Source organism: Amborella trichopoda, chromosome 6 (assembly GCF_054954075.1).
Source record: "Amborella trichopoda isolate Santa Cruz 75 chromosome 6, AtrichopodaSantaCruz75HAP2 v2.0, whole genome shotgun sequence".
NCBI lineage: Eukaryota > Viridiplantae > Streptophyta > Magnoliopsida > Amborellales > Amborellaceae > Amborella > Amborella trichopoda.
The window spans coordinates 51,851,284-51,873,073 of record NC_142341.1 but is presented as its reverse complement, the minus strand read 5'-3'; the positions used below and the strand labels follow the sequence as shown (position 1 = coordinate 51,873,073).

The 21,790-nt window shown below is 35.0% G+C and overlaps 1 protein-coding gene across 2 annotated transcripts; it reads left to right on the top strand.

The window, feature by feature from the left end:
• Positions 1-3,377: 3,377 nt before the first annotated feature.
• Positions 3,378-21,032, top strand: LETM2 (LETM1-like protein). Of its 2 annotated transcripts, none has more exons than XM_011630401.3 (15): positions 3,378-3,473; positions 4,771-5,450; positions 6,173-6,485; positions 7,086-7,232; positions 7,460-7,548; positions 7,634-7,726; positions 11,151-11,277; positions 11,578-11,642; positions 11,769-11,943; positions 12,958-13,152; positions 13,307-13,354; positions 14,136-14,276; positions 16,535-16,617; positions 20,273-20,388; positions 20,546-21,032. In XM_011630401.3, exons 2-15 carry the CDS (start codon positions 4,858-4,860, stop codon positions 20,626-20,628), a joined length of 2,268 nt encoding a protein of 755 aa, XP_011628703.1. In that variant the 5' UTR covers positions 3,378-3,473; positions 4,771-4,857; the 3' UTR covers positions 20,629-21,032. The 2 variants fall into 2 exon arrangements, with proteins under 2 accessions (XP_011628703.1, XP_006858764.1); XM_006858702.4 differs by having other exon boundaries at positions 3,378-3,630.
• The last annotated feature ends 758 nt before the right edge of the window (positions 21,033-21,790 follow it).

The following is a 21,790-nucleotide window of genomic DNA, read 5'->3' as shown; positions in this document are numbered from 1 at the left end:
CTTCATCCTCAATATTAACAAAATCTATAAAAATCACTTTTTCCCCAATTTTAACAGGATCACTAAGGATAAATTCTATTAATTTTTTCCTACCATTCATAGTATCAACTTCTTGTCTTTGTGAATATTTCACTTAATATTTTCATAATTTTTTGGTGCAAAAATTTATATTAACGCTAGTATCAAGAAATCACTCTACATTTTTCCAATTTTCACCTCTCCATCTACTGCAATTTTTGTTTGCACTAGTAATAGATTTTGAGAATGCATTATTTTTAAAATTTGATACATATTTTCTTTTGAAATTTCTTTATCTTTGAATGGTTTTTCAAATAATTTCGCATAATTACCATTATAATCACTATGAAAACTCTGTTTAATTTGTTCAATATGAACATCTTCATCAAAAAAACTAATGAATCATTAGATTCATCATCACTTGATAGAAAACTTACATAATCTTCTTCGATTATTTGGTAAGGGTAGGATGTCGAGCACTCTTCTTTTTGTTTATTATTTTCTCCCGAGACTACCTCCTTCTAAATAATCATCTTACTTTGTCTAACCTTTTCTTCATCTTCATTCTCATTTGTTTCAGCATCTTTTGGAGTAGAAGTAGAGATAGATATTAAAACCTTTCGAGATATCTATTATACGTCAAACTTGTTTTTTATGACTATGAAATCAACTCCTAAAAATTATTTTTCTAAAATTTCAACAACTACAGGTAGACAAAACTATTTTTGGGGCTAAATGTAGTTTCGATAGAGCATAAAATTTTCACCAAAATTATTATAATACACATTTCCCCAAGATTCAATCATATGCAAGGGATAAATTTCGGTAAATACACATTATTGTCTTTCAGACTTTTTCTTTGGGTGAGAAACGGGAAGACCATACACCATCCATGCAATAATTAAATCCATATCTCTTGTAGAATAATATTTGCTTCAATGGTGTAAGAACTTGATTTCAAGTAAAATATTATCATCAAAACAAGTTGTTTTTTGTTTTTCTGGATAGGTGATGTTATCATAAAGCCAAGTAGAAGTCATTTTTGCAAACTTCTTTGTTCTACCACGCTTCATTGCAGTAAAGAGGGAATCAAAATATTGAAGATATGCGCTTTGATACTGCGGTAAAAATTGAGCTCATATACAAAGAGAGTTATCATTCTTGAGGGTTTGCAAACTTCTCTTTCTTTTTTCTTTTTTTTTCCTTTTCCTTTTCCTTTTTCTTTTTCTTTTTTTTTTTTTATTTTTTTTAATTTTATTTTTTTTAATATTCAATAATGGAAATGATACGGTTTTATTAGCCTATGAAATTTCGAATCCAAATTCCATCTGAGACATGTATTTTGAGAGGATGGACTTATCCGGATGCAACTCCACCTCTCCTAAACAATGCCCTTTACACTGTACATATGGAAGTGCTCCTACTACTGTATTTTCTTTTATTTTCACTTTTTTATCCTTATACTGTTATTATTATCTTAATAAAATATACTTAGTGTTGAGGACAAAAAAAAAGAAAGAGTGCTCCTCCTACTATACTACGGACTTTTTTATACAATCTATCATAGAAAATCAATCATCTATATGGGGTGTGGTTTGCCTAGGGTTGCAACCTTTCCAAACTTTATCATGAGAAATTCTTAAGATGGTGTGAGAATCTATTTTTATCTCAAATTATAAAATTTTAACTCCAAGATGATTCAAATCAAGAAGATCTATGCATACATGAAATCTTCAAATAGAAGATCTATATATAACATGGATGGTTGAGATCATATGTTGCAAGATGTACTACAATTTAGGACTTGAAATTTCTTACTTTCTCTCTTTTTTGAAATCAATTACTATGAATTTCATTCACTGATGAACAATTACAAGGAGGTTCAAAAAGAAAAGGATGTAACCCAATAAATGTTGGTGCACACCACCCTTTACTAAAGCATCAACTTCTATATTAACCTCCTTAAAGCAATGAGATAACTCAAAAGAACCACCATGTAAAATAAAAAAGATTTCATTGAAAATACTGCATAATCTCCAAGGTGGCTGCATTTTCTCTTTTTGCCCAAACAATGACATTGCTTGAATCAGCTTCAATTATCTTTTGGCCCTCGAGGTTCTTTACGATATTTAAACTCTCTAAAAGAGCTCTTGCATCACCTTCATTCACTATTGTATGTCCACATGGTCCCGAGTAGGTGAATCTGTAATTATCCATATGATTTCTAATGGTACCACCATAATTTGCTAGGCCTGGGTTTCTAATCGAGCTTCCATCAAAGTTGAATATATATATATATATATATATATATATATATATATATATATATATATATATATATATATATATATATATATATATATATATATATATATATATATATATATATATATATAAAGCAATTTTCATGAGGAGGCATCCAAATAGCATTTTGAATCTATCTGTCATTATTAAGCTTAGCAACTTCATATGGATTCTCAAAAATCTGTAATTTTGGGATAAACTTACCATCTTTGTTTGTTCAAAACCATCCAGTCGTTGTTGCTAAGGTGTTGGACTTCAAAACTTCAATCTGACTTTGTGTCCCTTCAAATATTTTTCTATTTATCTCTTTCCAAATATTCCAAATAGTGCTGACCCATAAAGCTTTCCATAGCACAATGCCAACTTTCGACAGACCACGATTCATCCATTAAGAGATGATCAACTCTAGGATTTATGGGATCAGGATATTTAGATTCAACAACGTTCTACACTAGTTCCACATACTTAGAATGAAAGGACAATGTAAAAGAATATGGTCTACATTTCATTATCCCACAAACATAGCCAACAAACATCGACAATTATGAAACCTCTCTTACGAAGGTTATCCCTAGTAGATAGCTTTCTTTTAAGAGCTACTCACAAAAAAAGTATTGAAAAACTTTCTAATTTATCATCTCGACATCGGATGTATGAATATGAAAAAAAATAAACAGGTTTTAAGTTCTAGAAATAGTGCATCTTGCAACACATTACGTGGACCGTCCATTTTCAAGATTTTTATATATTTATAGATCTACTGAATTTTATTTATTTTTAGAATTTAAAATTTTATAATTAGATATGAAAATAGATTTTGAGATAATTCTAAAAATTATTTTATACCAAAATTAAATATTAAGATAAAATTTTGGAGGTGCGCTTTAACGGGATTGTTTAAGGTTGCAACCTCATAGAAACCACACCCATTGATTATTGACTAAGTGCAGTTATTCTCAGCTCTTATTTGAAAACCCCATTTTTATTTATTCATACCCCACAGTTTATATCCAACGACTTTTAAAGTGCCCTAATTTCTCCGTCTTTCTCTCTCTACATTTTTTGCAACATCTTCCATAAAATCTTAGTCCCATGTGCAATAAAAAACGTAAACCCTTCCAAAACCCCACCAATACTTTGAGATCATTAAGGTACTTTCTCTCTCCACCTCACTAAAAATTATGTGCAATTTCTCTGCGTTTCTGCTTGATACTTTGAGGCATGAGTGTTCATTGGTGAAAGGGGAAAACCCATATGGTTTTTTGGCAATTCAGAGGAATAAACACATGGCCATCATCGTTTGATGTGGTAAATCACTGTAGTTTAATGCTTACAGTACGTAGAAAAAACCCGGAATTTATCGTTATTTCTGCTTGAATTCAATGTTGTTATTTTGTGAGAAATATTCAGAATTTGTTGCTATTGTTATGTTAATGAAACCCAATCTCTGGTTTGATTTCTCCTGGCAGAAATGTTTAGCAATTTCTCTGTTTTTCTGGTCGGTACTTTAAGGGTTGAGCTTATATTGGTGAAAAGGAAAAACCAAAGGGTTTTAAACTGTGATCCTTTTTGAAATGAAAAGTCACTTGACCCAGAATTTATCACCATTTTTTGGTGAATTTAGTGTTGCTGGTACGTGGAAAATACCTATAATTTTGTCATTATCACAAAACAAATTTGTGGTTTCACTTTTTCTCTTACTAGAAATATTTATGTAATTTCTTTGTATTTCTGGCAATTCCTCTGTATCTCTGGCTGATACTTTTATGCTTGAGTGTACATTGATGAAAAGAAAAAACCTAGTGGCTTTTGCCTTTATTAGTGAATAAGCATAAAAAAAGGTGAGAATAAACATATGGGTGATCATCCTCGGATGTGGAAATTTACTGCTGCTGCTTATTCATTGTGGAAGAAACCCAGAGTTGTCACTTTCGTGTGTGGATTTAGTGTTACTAGTGTGTGAAAGCTACCCAGAATTTGTTTTTATTCTTATGTGAATGAAACCTAAGTTCTTGTTTTTTCCTTAAGATTACTCTTCATCTATGAAGGAAAGAACCGGATATTGTTGACTTTATCTTTGGAATAGACCTAGAAACAATAATCACATCGACAGTAGTAATAACCCATGAGTTTTTTGGAGAAACCAGGCAGTTGATTTGTTCAATTACTCGTATAAAATGCTGGATGTTAATCTATGTTGGTTTATAGGTGAGATTCCATTACTTATTTATGTTTCTTAATTTGTTATTTTCAATAGATTTTTCCTGCTTTAAGAGTTGCTCATGGAAGTAATTCATAGTTACCTTCATACATCCTTTGAGTGATTAAGTTGTTAGAAAGAGACAATAAAGTTTTTCTTAGTGATTCTAAATTTGATTAGGCTTCATATTGTATTTCTTAATGTTTTGTTTTGTTTGTTTTAGTATTTGACATTTTTTTTGTTTCCAGTGCTAGGTTGCCAGTCAAATTTATAAAGTGTTTTTGGAAGAGATATGTCCAAAGACTTCTACTGTAAAAAGTTGAAGTGTTTCGATCATGGCTTCAAGGGTAATCACAAGAAACAAGAGATTTATATTGGGATGCCTAAACTCTTCCTTTGCCTCGTCTTGTAGTTATTCAAGTTTGAGACATAGGCCTTTACCTTATGCCTCACTCTCACATATTCCAAATCAGGATTCCACTTTGCCTCCTCCACAATTGAATGAAAGAAGAGAGAGAGAGGCAGATTATAATCCTGGGGCTAAGTTTTTTGTGCCACCCATCTCAAGAATTTTGAACTATGGAACTAATGGAAATTTGGTTTCATTTAGAGAAAATGGTAGGGTGGAAATTCTGTATCCACTTGGAATCAGGTGGATGTCTCAATCAGTTCGTAATGCCACTACCGCCACAGCTGGTCAACCAGAGATGGACAATAAGGAGGAAACAAATGAAGAGCCAAGTACAAAACAAATTAAGGAGGCTTCACCAGAGGAATGTGATCAAGCAGTAGAGGGTCTTAGCTCGGTAAAAGCAAGGGCTAAACAATTGCAAGAGTCTCAAAAGAAAGCCAAGTCTCTTGTACAAAAGGTATGGGCCATGCTGTTGGGTATTGGACCAGCTCTTCGTGCTGTTGCTTCAATGAGCAGGTGAGTTTTTTTCATCTTTTTGTCGTTTAACTTTTTTGTTTTTGGTGCTTCTATTACTTTTCTATGGAAGTTGAGATTATTTTTCCCAGTAGAAAGTTTTAGCTAGTACACATGGAAGATTGGCACTGCCCACATTTATAGAGAAGAACAAGGGCATTTATCTTTCCAATTAAAAAATAAATAAGCTTTTTTACGATTTGAACATTGGGTGTTAGTTCATATTCTCTAACCATTTAACCCATTGGGCCAAGATAAAACTCAATGGTTTAGCAATTTAAACTTCAAATCATCTCAATTGGGTCAATCATGATTGCTATACTATCTTATCTGTTTCTGGTGTTTCTTTTGTGGTTCAGTTTTTCTAAATTTGTTTGTTTGTGTAGTGGTGTTTATACCCCAATCACTCATGGTGAAACTCCTGCATCTTTTTGGAATCAGTAATCTAAAATTGAAAGTATTGAGTCAGCCTTAATAATATAATACATTCTAATGTATTGGTTATTACTGTTGATTTGGGGTGTTTACTTTTGAACCTGGTGTTCTGGACCTTGTGCCCAAGCCACTTAGCCAAATTGCCTATTTCCTCAATAAAATTAGAAACTGCACTCCGAATCATCTCAACTGAGTTAACCCATAATGCTATCCATCAATAGAATGTTAATATGCACTCTACCATCCTTTGATTGTTCTTTCTTTTACTCTGCATATCGTCTCGTTTTTAGGGAGGATTGGGCCAAGAAGTTGCAACATTGGAAGAATGAGTTTAAGGAAGCCTTGCAGCACTATTGGCTGGGGACAAAGCTTCTATGGGCTGATGTGAGGATATGCTCCCGCCTTTTGATAAAACTTGCTGGTGGCAAAAGCCTCTCAAGGAGGGAGCGCCAACAACTTACACGCACCACGGCCGATATTTTCAGGCTAGTTCCTGTCGCTGTCTTTATCATTGTTCCATTCATGGAGTTCTTACTCCCGGTGTTTCTGAAAGTGTTCCCCAACATGTTGCCCTCTACTTTCCAGGACAAGATGAAGGAACAGGTACCCTTTGGGATACATCCTCTTCAACACCCATGAGTCCAAATCATTTTGGTATATATGTTTAGAGAGCGTACTTGCCCATTTGACCTGACATTTTTTCCTTGCTGCGGTTCCCATAAGTTGTATTTCTAAGTATATTTATGTATATATTTACCCGACCCCAAATAATTGGGCTAAGGCTCAAGTGATGATTTATGTATATCTATTCTATGCGTATTTGATTGTATGCATGCATGCTTGCCCTTATGTAGGCATGTATGTTTTTGTGCATGTGCACACATTAATGTGGGTATGTGGGTAATGTTTATGCATATATACATTACACATATTTGATTGTATGTGAGCACCTTCATTTGTATATGTGAGTCTATCATGGGCAGAGAAAAGCCTTTTTTTTTGGGGTGCTTTTTGGGGTTTTTGAGGGGGTGGGGGTTGTTGCCCTCTTCCTAATTAAATGTTTAGATTCCGATCAAATAAATTAATAAATATTTTTCTTTGAAGAATAAATGAATAAATACTTGATATTTGGTTTTCATTCTAAAGATCTAAACAGAGAAAATGAGAGTCAACCATTTTTTTCTTTTGGCATTGGAATTGTAGGAAGCTTTGAAACGGCGTCTCAATGCGAGGATAGAGTATGCAAAATTCTTGCAGGACACAGCGAAAGAAATGGCAAAGGAAGTTCAAACATCGCGTAGTGGTGAAATAAAGAAAACTGCTGAAGATCTTGATGAATTTCTGAACAAGGTTATTTGGATATCATCTCTTGTGATATTGGTTTCATACCTTTACGAAAGTATACTGTAGGGTGCATCTAAATGCAGTTGATGTATATATAAATAAGTTATATATAATCTACATGGTAAAATAAAGCAGTTCTTCAAGTGGTAATAATACATTTTTTATTGATGTTAGTTTATTTGGATTCCAATTTTTAGTGTAAAATAACTGTTGATATCTGGATCTTCAAACAGGCGCGAACTGGAGGTCATGTTTCTAATGAAGAAATCTTAGGCTTTGCAAAGTTGTTCAATGATGAACTCACTCTGGACAACATAAGCAGGTCATTGTTATTCTGTTTTCCTCATTTATTGCGCATTATTAACATTTTTCTAGACACCTAATCATTGTATTGTATTTTTTAACAGACCAAGGCTGGTTAATATGTGCAAATACATGGGTATTAGTCCTTACGGAACTGATGCATACTTACGGTATATGCTTCGGAAGAAACTTCAACAGTAAGTCTCATGACTGATGTCTCTGTGTTATTTCAAGACAATAATTGGCATTTACTGTCCATGACTTGAAACATTTTATTCTTCACCTTATATACTGGTTCTGAACATCCTCATTGTCATGACGCTGCTCTCATGGACTTCTAATTTTGTTGAAGCTGAAGATTGGATATCAATATTACCTGTGAAGTTGAAGTTGTTGTTTGACATTAGAATAGATTATAAATTGTTGAAGTTGAAGTTTGGAAAAGTGCGATTGTTTATGGAAGTTTATCTTTTTTATTATGATCAAACATGGGTTTGATTCTTGGACTTGGTAGAAACAGTTTGGTAAATTAAGTCCTTATATATATATATATTTGTTTTTTTTTTTGTGTGTGTACTTCGCTCTTTCCATTAGCCTTTCCTTCTTAGTCACGCTTACCAACACTGGCAAAGTGCAAGGCGTGTCATTCTCATACTCATAGATAGTAATTGACAACAATGAAGTAAGGTGCCAAACAATGAGATGATTTTGCTCCTTTTTTTTTTTTTGGGGTGATAAGTAGATGGGTTTGCTTTTTAGGACAACTAGGTGGTAAGGGACGAGATTTTTTCCCTTCATAGATTGAGAATGAGCTCAAAGGGTGGAATTCTATAGCACTTGAAAAAGGTTATGGATGATTTCCAAGGGTAGCAAGCAAGACTTACATAGTTAATGGGGTAAACAAAGGAGGTGCACTTTTGGGGGAAGAAGCAATGGGAAACTTTCTAGTCATGGGGATGAAAGTTCCTACAGCCTGTTTGTTAGTCATATCTTCCTGTGTCTTGGTTCCCATTTGGAGACAAAGTTCGGGAACAGGGCAATTTTCTTTCACCCATTTAGGAGTGAAAAATGGCCATTCTGGGTACTCTCCTCTATCCAAGGATTACAGAGTTTGGTGAACGCACTTCAACAAAACACTGCCACAAATGTCCCTAACCCTGAAAAACACAAACATTTTTTCCCCCTTTATGATAATAACCTTACTCGTTGTTATACAGCTGTCCAAACGGTGTTATTCCTTTTTTTGTTTCATTTCATACTTCCATTATTTCCATTTTTTTGCAGTTTTTTATTTTACTTTTTTTTAATAGTGGGAATGCCAAATTGCATATGATTGGGGTTGTTCTACCTGGGCCCTTCCATTATTTGGAGTGTATGGCGTGTATTCGTCCTTGCATTGTCATGTTTATACGTTGTATCATGTAGTGTGTAGCATACATGGTCTACTAAAAAATATAGTGGCATCATCACCTTTAATAGTATTTGGGTCTCAAGCTGTTTTCCTAGTTTAATTACTGTAAAACACTCACTTGTGGGCGATAGCAACCTTAGTAACAAATATTGATAGTAAGACAAATATACCGGTTTTTTCTTGGAAGAACATAATCTCCCAGATAAACTCTCTGGTACAATTCCAATATATTGAATTTGTCATTATTTTTGGGGCCTCTGTTACTATTGCTATTTATTTGATTTTGATAATAAGAACTTAGTAAAAATTTAACAGTGGTGATAATTTAAGTTAAAGCCATTCTTGCCTTCCAATTTTGATGAGGATTGATGACTTACCTAAAACTGAAAGAGATATAAGTACCCTGAACGCTAAATTTAAAATAACATTCGAATTTTGCTAAGTACTGGTAACTTACCTATAAAGAGATATTATATCTTGAAATTTGAATTTAAGATTAAAAAATGTTGTCCTGAACCTATTTGCCTAACTTCCTTGTGCTTGACAATCAAGTTCCAAAAGTTTATAATTTCACTCACTTTTTCTTTCTTGAAATAAGTACATTGATGGAAATATCATCTCATGCCAAGTCAAAAGAAAAAAGCCAACTCAATCATGCTCCTATTTACAACTGAACTAAAGCTCGATATACTATCACAGTTCATTTCTCACTATGTTGAAATTAAAAAATATGTATATTTAAGAATTTAAAATAATAAACTTAGTAAAAATACTGTAAAAAAAAAAAATATTCTTAATATTGGGATAGAAGACCCTGCTGGTAATAGGCCCAATAATGATATATGTTACTACAGTATCTTAGTTCTGCGGGATTCGTTCTCATATACAATATAAAAGCCAAAGAAACTTACTTGAAAAGTGTAGGGGACATCTTCGTTTTTTTAATTTATTTTACTATTGTCAAATTTTGAGAAATATTTATCTTTTTATTATCAGCAACAGCTTCTTGAGAGGATCATACTACTTGAAATCTTCCTTCACTGAGAAATTCTAAAGAATGAAGTTTTCTCTATGCCTTGTATGCCTTGTATATTTGGCAATAAAATGTTTAAGAGGCATGAGAGTGTTGTTGTTTTCATTCTGAGCAAATTAAAAAAAAAAAAGGGGTATTGGATTGTGCATCTCTTCCTAGAACTCTTATATTTTCATGCATCTTTGTTAGTTCACATTGACCCCCTCATAAAAAGAGGGAAGCAAACACTGAGGCTTCAGCTAATAATACAGGGTGTCATGTGTGCTTCTTCATTGCTAGAGGAGTTTATTTGTCAATCATTAAGTTACTATGGTGGCATCCCTTCTTTTTCTTTTTGTTTTTTAACTCTTTCTGTATTGATTTTAATATTAACCCAAAAAAAAGGAACACTATTGATACCCCCCTGGAATGTACTTTGTAAACATCCAAACCCCCAATACTTCTCATATCACAGCCTTAACCCAATTACTATTTTTCCTTGTTTTTACCCCCCCCCCCCCCCCCGGTCACAAAGTTAATATGTTAAAGACTAAACTGCCCTCCTTTCAATCTTCTCTCTCTCTCTCTCGCTCTCTCTCTCTCTCTCTGTCTCTCTCTCTTTCTTTCTCTACCCGGTATCTCTCTGCCAAAAAAATGCGGTCCGGCAGAAAATTTGCTGGACCAGCGGCTTCTTCCTCCCAACTACAAGCCGGTCCGGCATATTTTCTATCGGACCCCATTTTTTTCCATGTTCTTTTGGTCCGGCACATTTGTTGCCATGCCACGGAAAAAATAATGAAAAAAAGCGGTTCGGCACAAAAATTGTGTCGGACCAGATTCTGGCTTCAAATTCCAGAAGCCTCACTACCGGTCTGGCACACTTTTGTGCCAAATCACGCAAACCGCACTTTCCCATTTTGGGCGGAGAGAGAGAGAGAGAGAGATCTGGCGGGGAGATAGTGAGAGAGAGGATTAAAAGGGTAATTTAATCTTTAACATATTAACTTTTTGACTGGGGGCGTAAAAGCAAGAGAAGATAGTAATTGGGTTAAGGGTGTGATATGAAAAGTATCGGGAGGTTGGATGTCTACAAAGTACATTCCAAGGGGGTATCCATAATTTTCCCTAAAAAACAAGTTCGTTACCAATCTGAGAAAAGCAGTTCACTAAGAAAGGCAAGTGTATTTTATTTCTTCAGGATCAAGAATGATGACAAATTGATCCAAGCGGAAGGTGTAGAGTCCTTATCAGAAGCTGAACTCCGACAGGCTTGTCGGGATCGAGGCCATTTGGGTTTACTTTCGGTTGAGGAAACGCAACGGCAGGTTGTACAAATGCCTCTTGAACTTTCTGTACTTGGATGTACAAGTGCAATTGTCAAAAGTTCAGTGTTAGAAACACAAGACAAGTTTATATTTCATAAAATAAAATAATTATATTCTTATGTATGCAAAATACATTCTTTTCTATGTGCCGATTGGGTCCTCTTTTTTATTTTTTATTTTTATCTGCCCTCGTATTTGTTAGATTCTTTTTCTCATATTCCTTTCCTCACATCACCTATCTACGGGTAATCTGAGAAACTCTGTTTAATGTCATTGAATCTATTACAATTCTTTTTGCAGCTTCGTGACTGGTTGGATTTATCTCTCAACCACTCTGTGCCTTCTTCTCTCCTGATCCTCTCGAGGTAAGCACCTCTCTCTCTCTCTCTCTCTCTCTCTCTCTCTCTCGCTCTCTCTCTCTCTCTCTCTCACACACACACAGAGCCACACAGTTTTAAGTTCATCCATTTAACATGATGGGATTTTGTCAGAGCCTTCACTGTATCTGGAAAGCTAAGGCCTGAAGAGGCTGTTCAGGCAACCCTGTCTTCTCTGCCAGATGAGGTTGTGGACACAGTAGGTGTGACTGCCTTGCCAAGTGAAGATTCCATCTCGGAGCGTAAGAGAAAACTGGAATTCCTTGAAATGCAAGAAGAACTTATCAAGGTTAGTTCAAAACTTCAGATATGACCAGCTACTCATATTGTTGATGCTTCGATCTTTTCTGTCTTTATTAATTTGACTGACATGCTTATTGTGGAGTTTAAGAATTCTTAATGAAATCTGTATTTTTGAACTATAGGTCCATGACTGAATGAAATCTAACTATGGAGAACAATTGAATTCATCGTTACCAAAATAGCTGGTCGCTTACTATATCTGAATATTTTTTTTTTTTAAGATGACATATGTCAGCATAATATTCCCTTTTCTCTTTCTGGATCAATGACCTACTAGTGCTTGGAAGAGAGGAACCATTATTTTTTGTATTTATTTAGCTTGTAAGAGATGATTTAAAAATGAATTGTTGGGAATTTATTTGATATAGAGCCCTCATGAGTCATGACAATAAATGATTTAAATCACTTGTGACTAAAACAATGAAACTCCTTAATGTCACCCCCACCCTCCCCTCCCCATGGACCCAAAAAAAAGAACTCTTTAATTTTTATTATCAAATGCCCGATCTACTACCTTACTTTACAAGAAACTTTTGAAATTTGTGGTATTTGAAAATAACAAAGTGCAAAGGTTAAAATTAAAATATATATGTATGCATATATATACGTACGTATGTATATATTACACACTTACTTTACAAGAAACTTTTGAAATTTGTGGTATTTGAAAAGAACAAAGTAGAAAGGTTTAAATTAAAATATATATATATATATATATGCACATGTACTTACGTACGTATGTTTGTATGTATTACACGCACTTTTTCGGCATGTGCAGCGACCTTTCATCTTTTGCTTTCTCATCCAAATTGCTGTCTTGAATTCTTCTAGTGACCTACCACTCTCTGTTTTGTTGTACCTGATACTAAGTCTTCCAATCTTTCCTCTCATCCCATCCCTTTTTATTCTCTCTCCTTTTCTCATTATCCTGATCTCTTTAAAATAGTATTCTGGTACTTGAAACCTATGAAATTGAAGCACTGATAGAAATCATTTATAGGAGGAGGAAGAGAAAGAGGAAGAGGAGCAAGCAAGGAAGAAGGAAGCTGGAATCAGTCAAGAAGATGTAGCTTTGAAAGAGATGATTATACCCACTGCAAGAGAAGCTCAAGAGCTGGCAAGAGAAAAGACATTGGAGAAACAAGAGCAGCTATGTAAGCTTAGCCGTGCTTTGGCTGTTCTGGCTTCTGCATCTGTAAGTGATAGAGCATACTATTTTACCATTTTGTAAGTGATAGAGCATACTATTTTACCATTTTGTTTACATGTTTGATATTCTATTAGACTTTGAAGCTTTCTCTAAAATGTTGTCCTTCAGCTAATGTTTACATGCCCTGCACTTTTTGCAGTCAGTTAGTAGGGAACGCGAAGAATTTTTACGCCTTGTAAACAAAGAGGTATTTCCTAACTTCCATTTTTTTTCACTGAAAAAAGATAACATCAAATATATTTGTTTGTTCTTCATGTGATAGCTTATGACATGAAAGGACATGTTTAAAATGAGATGCATGTGATATCTCATTCACACTTCACTTTTAAGCGCACCTGCACTGTGTGAATGGTTTTCTGCACTTTCTGCCATTAGTGCATCTAATTCTTTCTGTCTTCATGTTGCTAACTTATAGCTAGATTGTTGCTTAAATCACTTCAATTGGTAAAGATGGAGCTTTCTCTGTGCTGTGGATGTATCCATCTTACTCACGCACCATCCCTTTCTATTTAAAAGTCAAAAGTTTATGGCTTGTCGAAGGATAATTTTCATCTTAAGAAGAATAACTTTGCTGAGGGTAATATAGCTTCATATTTCCTACTGTTTTTCTATATCCTTATCTGAGCAGTCGTCCTTTCTTATATTCCATGTGTTATTTCCTATTACATTGTTTAAATCATAGAACACGGAGATTTCGATTTGGGTTGTGGTGAATTCTTCAAATTCCCTTTTGAGGGTTTTGCTTTTCCATTTGTGGCTTTTACTTCAGCATGTTAAAGTTATCTGCTGATTCTCAGTGCAGTTGCCTTTTTACTCGAGGGGTATCCAAATGCCAAATAATTTATATTCCTTTGTTTCAATTTTTCAGGTTCTCATTATATGTTCTATGCTAACATTGCGGCTTTCTTTGCATCATTGCATAGAAAATAATGTTTCACAAATCAGATTGACATGGTTGGTCATTTCAGATTGAACTTTATAATAGTATGGTGGAGAGAGAAGGAGAAGAAGGTGCAGAACAAGCTAAGAAGGCATATCAAGCGGCAAGAGAGGAGACTGATCATGCAACTGAAGTAGATGACAAGGTTTCCTCAGCACTCATAAACAGGGTAAGTATTGGATAACCATTTCCTGTCCCCTTGGCGATACTTTTTTTCATTATCTTCGTGTTGTGTATGTCTGAAAGATCACATTTACTATGTTATGTGTTTTTGCCGTAGACTTGACATGGGTGTCTTTGTACTGGAAGACCAATTTTGTATGCAGTCATCTAGTTGGCTAGAGTTACAGCTAACTTGGTTTAGTACATCAAATTGTACTTCAATTCCTCCTGCCAACTTATTGCTCGTCAATTGTTAGGTATATTGGGAGGTGTATTTCTTGTATAGACTCCTTTATTCTGATGAATGGTATTTAAAATTTTGGAAAAGTGTGTCAAGGAAGTTCAACCGAGATGGCAATGCAATGAAAATCTCATAAAAAATCAGCATAATGGGGGGAAGTTTTTTATTTTTATAAGTTTGTATTTTTATAAGTAATTGTGAAAACGGTTCGCTGTGTCACTTTCCTTCTGTGTCAATCGAGCACTACAAGAATTACTTCCATCTCTAAAATCTTCAGTAGCGTTATCAAGAATTGATGGACGATTCTGCATTGGTGTTCAAGTGCTAGGTCTGCATCAATTTGAGTATGTCAAATAGAATAATTCAAATAGATAAAAATTATATATATATATATATATATATATATATATATATATGAAAAAGCTGGGGTTAGGCCACTAGCTCATATGAACATATGAGCCCAACGGCCCAGATTGAATTTGGGCCGATCTGACGATCACAGATGTCTGGTAGTGCTTGAATTTTATTTTTTTTCTACTAATCCAAATCACTTGAAATTTTAGACGTGTGTTTTTCTCATCAAGGCGCACTTAATAAAAATATAAAACAATTTATTTGCAAAAAAAAAGACCAAAATACCCCCCAAAACTTTTCGGGGGTATTTTGATCAAATTCTTTTATGTAAAATATTTTTTTGATATTTTTTAAAGATTCACCTATTTTTTATGAACACACGCATAAAATTTCAAATGATTTGGATTTGTAGAAAAAAAAAAAAAATTTGAATACTATAGGACATCGGTGATCACTAGATTGGCCCAGATTCAATCTGGGCCGTTGGGCTCATATGTTCATATGAGCTAGTGGGCTAACCCCAGCTTTTTCCATATATATATATATATATATATATATATATTGAAGTCTGTCATAAGAGATTATGTGCTTCTTTTCGCAACTCTATGAAGTATAGTGCGCAAATGTAGAGCCATTTGTGTAATCCGTTCTCCTAGGTGTTGGTTCTGCAATTACTCACTACCCTGGTTGCTTGTACAAATATTGTACTTGGCGAGTGGATACATTGTGTTTTCATCCTCTCTTTCTAGCATGCTATCAGTGAGATTTCTGGGGTTGTATCATTGATGTATCTTGTTTCTTGAAATGCTAAGTTACAGGCATCACTAGTCTTAATTGCCATGCACAATTTTCTGCCGTCCCTTGTATCTATATTTATGTAGTAATTTTATAATCTTTTACTGCTCACTATCATCATCATCAATAATCATCAAGGCTTATATTAGTTCACCACCTTGTATTTTTTTGACTGCCGTCCTATCTATACATCACAGATTAGGGAAGGGGAAACCCCAATATGGTATTCACTTATTTAACTTATTAACATGTGGTATCTTGAGAATTGTTTAAAGAAAGTAAGAAAGAAATCATTCTTCTAAGGTTCTGCCATAATATGTTCCCATATCTTGGTCTTATTTTCTTTTTAAGTTCTAATTTCATTATCCCCCATGGATTTGTTTTTTCACGTGAGTTGGATTAAATGACTTAAGCACCCCAATAAATGGTCAAAGTATGATAACATCTGAGAGGAACCACGACTGCCTGAGTAATAAACAGAACACGATGAGCCCATGAATGTATAAAATACTTGTTTATGAATTTCTGCAATTTTTTGTACTTAGAACCATCAATGACTGCTAAATTTCTACATTATTTATGCTTCTTGGATTTCAAAAAAAAAATTTATACTTCTTAACAAATCAGGCCTCCCATTTATGTTTTGGTCACTTAATATCTCTCTTGAATTTGTTATTCTTTCTTGAAGTGGTCTCGTTTGAATAATTCTAGATCCCCTTAGAATCCTGGACTTTTTACTTGTTTGTGCACATGTTCATGCTTTTTTATATGTGAAGAATTACCTATCCACCCCTTCTTTTTGGCTTGTGGAATGAGATGTATATATATATGGAAGTCCTTTGTTTGATTCTAGCTCTTTGATTCTTGTTCACTAGGTTGATGCCATGCTCCAAAATCTGGAAAAGGAAATAGACGATGTTGATGCTAAAATTGGCGACCGTTGGCGAATCCTGGATAGGTAAAAGTTTGAAACTTTCTCTCGTCAGCTCCCATCTACCTAGACTAATCAAAACAAGTAACAGTAGAAGCATCACAACATGAACTGCCTATATTTATATGCATACATAAATACATTTACATATACACATAAATATATGCTAGGGTGTTCCCCAGAAGCAATGCGTCACACAACATTCTGGACGAGCGTGGGTAAAGAAGCTAATCCAAAAGAATAGGATTCGTCTAGCCACATGGAATGTAGAAATGCGTACATGTAGAATATGGAGTTAGTGGATACAATAAGATGAATGATAGTAAACATAGCTTGCCTATAGGAAACTAAGTGGAAAGGGGAAAAAGCTAAGGAAATAGATGGGTATAAAATTTGGTATATAAGAAAGGATAATAATAGAAATGATGTAGGCATAATAGTAGACAAAGATTTAAAAGATAAAGTAGTTAATGTCAAGAGAGCAGGTTATAGGCTCCTATTGATTAAATTTGTATTAGGGGAAAAGATAATTAGCGTAATTAATGCTTATGCACCGCAAGTAGGACTAGAGGATAGAATTAAGAGACAATTCTGGGAGGACATGAATGGACTAGTCCAGGACATACCAAATCGAGAGACGACCTTTTAAGAGGACAGTTAAATGGTCATGTAGGGAAGGATATGAATGAGTACATGGGGGATATGGGTTTGGTAAAAGAATGAGATGGGTGATGCTATTCTAGACTTTGAAAAGCGAGATGAACATTTAATAACCTATAAAAATAGATCATATAAAATCCAGATAAACTTATTCCTAGTTAAGAAGGTAGATCACTATCATGTAAAGACTAGAATGTTATCCTAGAAGAGAGTTCAACTATGCAACATAGGCTCGTGGTTATGGGCATTTGCATAAAGAGATGGAAGAGAAGGGGTGAAATTAATAGGTTTCCAAGAACTAGGTGGTCGAATTTAAATAAAGAGAAAGTAGACTTATTTAGGGATAAATTAGTTAAAGAAGGAAAATAGAACTTTGAACATGAGGTCAATATTATGTGGAATGAGATGACTGTTTGTATTAAGAAAGTGGCAAAAGAAGTATTAAGAGAAACTAGAGGAAAAAGAAATTTTGATAATGAAACTTGGTGGTAGAGTGATGAGGTATAGAAGGCCATTAGCAAAAAACGATCATATTATAAAACTTGGCAATGTAATAGAAATGATCAAAACTTAGAAGAATATAAAAATGCTAAGGAAAACGCCAAAGGCCAAACAAATAGTAAGTAAGGGTAAACTTAAAGTATATAGTAATCTATACAGTAAACTAGGAACAAAAAAAGGTGAAAAGGAGGATCCTTCATATTAACAAAAATGAGAGAGAAAAAGTGTAGGTAAGAGTGAGGATCAAATGGTCTTGGTAAAGGATGAAGAGGTGAACAGAAGGTGGGGTTTATTTTCAAAAATTATTAAATGACAAACACAATGGGGACACAATTGTAAAAGAAACAGTTGGCATAAATGAGGGCAGAGGTCATAGATACATGCGTAGGATTAGGATATCAAAAGTGAAAGAAGCTTTGAAGAGGATGAAGATATGAAAGGCTTTAGGACCACATGGTATACCGATAAAGGTTTGGAATGCATGGGGGAGATCGGCATTTATTGACTGACCAAGTTGTTTAACAAGGTGTTGAGAATAAAGAAATCGCCAAATGAATGGAGGAAAGGCAATGTGGTACTTATTTACAAGAACAAAACAGACATACAGAATTGTGCGAACTATCGAGGGATCAAACTTATGAGCCACCCTATGAAGCTGTGGGAGAGTGATTGAGCAACTACTAAGCATGAAACGAGTGTATCAAAAAATTAACTCTATTTTATGCCACAGAAATCAATGATTGAGGCTATTTTCCTACTTATGCAACTAATTGAGAAGTTCAAGGCGAAGGGAAAAGACCTCCACATGGTTTATATTGATTTAGAGAAAACTTATGATAGAATTCCTCAATATTTAATTTGGTAGATGTTGGAAAAGAAAGGAGTTTCTAGATACTATATTGACCTGGAGAGGGATATATACGAGGGAGCACTACCTAGTATGCAAACAAGTAGTGGAGAGATGAGTGAGTTTTCAATGATGATAGGTCTGTATTGAGGGTTAGTGTTGTGCCCTTACCTTTTTGTCTTAATTATGGACGACTTAACTAGGCACATACAAGATGAACTACCATAGTGTATATTGTTCACAGACGACATAGTTGTGATCGATGAGACCGAAAGCAACGTCAACACAAAGGTAGACCTTTGGAGGGATGCTCTAAAATCTAAAGGTTTTAAAATTAGCTGGACAAAGACAAAAGTATATGGAATGCAAGTTTAGTAATAGGAGTAGAGACGAGGAAGTAGTTAAGATTGACGGCCAAGAAATACCAAAAGGAGTTATTTTCCATATCTTGGGTCTGTAATCCAGGAAAATAGAGAAATTGAGGAAGATGCTGGATATAAAATCAGAGCTGGGTGGGTGAAGTGGAGATGTGCGGCGACCGGAGTTTTATGCGATCGTTGCATAAGAATGAAGCTGAAGGAGAAGTTCTTTAGGATAGCTGTGAGACTAGCTTTTCTTTATGGGGCAAAATATTGGGCGGTCAAGAAACATACCCATAGGATGATAGGATGAGTGTAGCTGAGATGATGATTGTAAGATGAATGAGTGGCAAGACACGAAGGGATAGAATTGAAAATGAATACATTTAGGAGAATTTAGGTGTGGCTCCAATAGGCGCTAAGATGAGTGTAAACTTAGATGGGTTGGACATGTGCAGCGCAGACCCCGTACATCACCTGTTTGGACGTGTGAGTTGGTTCAAGTGGAAGGCTCAAAAAAGGCAAGGAGTGGGCCCAAAAAGACATGGTTGGAAGTAGTGAAAAAATGTATGGGTACTTATGGCCTATGCCCTTGATAGAGCAAAATGGCATATCAAGATTCGTGTAGTCAGTCCCAAATAACTGGAAAAGGTTCTGATGATAATCATATATAAACTTTGTTACTGACAGATTTATTGCAACAAAGCATGACATAAAGGCATGAAAAGAAGGCACAAAAACAAGAAGTATGAAAGTTGAAACTCTTAACTCATGTCCTTGTTTTCTTAGACCCACAGTAACACCCTCAACTTCACAAAGACAGGATGCATGAACGTTGAAATATCCTCACAGTCACTCCTAGCCGTCGATGTGAAATCAGGTGGCTACATGTGTGTCACAAATATGGAAAATTTTTTTTTTTAGGACTATGAGAGCGGTTAAGGGCATAGCCTCAACTGTTCAATTTCACCTAATAGCTTAAGTGAGGTACCAAGGGTAAACAATCTTAGTTTAGATTTTTCCTTATTTATGTCTCTCTTTCTTATGATCACACATACATGTGCGCATATGCACACATGCTCATACACAAACAAGAGAGAGAGAGGAGACAGAAAGAGAGGTCATTACATGGGACGATTAAAATGTACTTTGGGCTGTTTTGGTTAGCAATGAAAGAGGAGAGACGCATAGATTACACTGAACTAAGTATAGGAAAGCATTGTGCATTTGTAGTTCATAATATCCTTTTCATGTGTACTTGTACTCGTGTGTGTGTGTATGGAGCTGATGGATCACACCCTCCTTACCTTTGCAGGGATTATGATGGAAAGGTGACTCCAGAAGAGGTTGCTGCAGCAGCCATGTATCTCAAGGACACCTTGGGCCAAGACGGAGTACAAGAACTCATCAGCAGTCTTTCCAAAGATACAGGTATCATTTCTCTCTTATCTTTTTCTGTAAGTGCGTTTTGGCACTCATTTGTTTATCCAATTTTGACATATTTTTGTTTGAAATTACTTTTCAGTTTCTTTTTCTCTTTTTGTTTTAGTTCTATAAAGCGTTGATTATCTTTTGTTTCGTGTTGTAGATGGTAAGATCCTGGTTGAGGACATTGTCAAACTGGGGAGCCGAATAGATGAAGAAGACGCAGCCAAAGCTGCAAATGCCTAGAGTCTCTCTCTCTCTAATATACTTTTGTCTTTCTCTCTCTCATATTTTTGTTGGGTCTTTTTAAATTGGATAAGTTTAATCCCATTGAGGTAGTTTTGAGGAACTCCGTTTAATGGGTCCCTATGACCTCTCATGCCATATTTGTTCCAATACGTCTTCTCTCTAGCCTGTGAGAAGAGACCCGTTCCCAATTCTTTGTTGCAGAGGCTGATCATCATCATCGTCAAAGCTTTCTCCCAACTAATTTGGCGGAGGCTGATACAAGTTTCAATTGTTCGTTGCTGTAAAAATTATGAAAAAGAAAAAGATTTAGAGACATCAACATAAATGGACAGGTGTACTTGCGCTTTTGCAAGCTTGGATGAATTATATATTTATATATGTATGGTATGAGTTGTATTTCATGAGAGCCTATTTTTCTGTGAAAGCTCCTCTGAAAATTTAGGCACTCATGGAAGAAGTCACTTTTTTTCAGCGTGGAGAAAGGTTAAGTTTACCCAAAACAGAATGGTGTGTAGCTAGAGAGAGAAACTGACTTTTCAGTGTGGAGAAAGAAGAAATTCACCCAAAAAAAGTAAAAAAATAAAATGGTGTAAGTGGAGGGAGGGGGATTTGATTTTTTTGTCATGATATTAGTAAATCAAGGAAACACCTAGAAATTGAATGCGTCAGTACTTGAAGTATGAAATGCAGCATGTATGGCGTCTCTGCAATTGCTTGTAGGCAACTGAGATGAATGCAGAAGCCGGTGTTTTTGCTGCTGGATAAGCAGCTCTGGGAACCCTTTTTACAATGGATGGTTTGGTGTTTTGAGAGTTCTTGCCTGTATTATACTTTCCATTGCTGCTCCTCTATAATCGATCGATGGGATCTGTCAAACTCTCTACTTTATGTAAATGGTGGTGTGATTATTCCAACTTCCATTACTAACTTTTTACCCAATTTGGAAAGTGTCTAGATCCTACTTTCCCAATAGTCCAGAAGAATCAAAAGCCTATATCATCATTATCATCGGAGTTTTATCCCAAATGATTGGAGTCTTATCCCAATCATTTGGGGCCGGTTATGAGAATCCTTTTATGTCATTCCACTCTATCAAGGGTTGTATCTTTAGTTAGATCAAAAGTCCACGAGTGAGGTTTACAATAAGGTTGTATTCTTT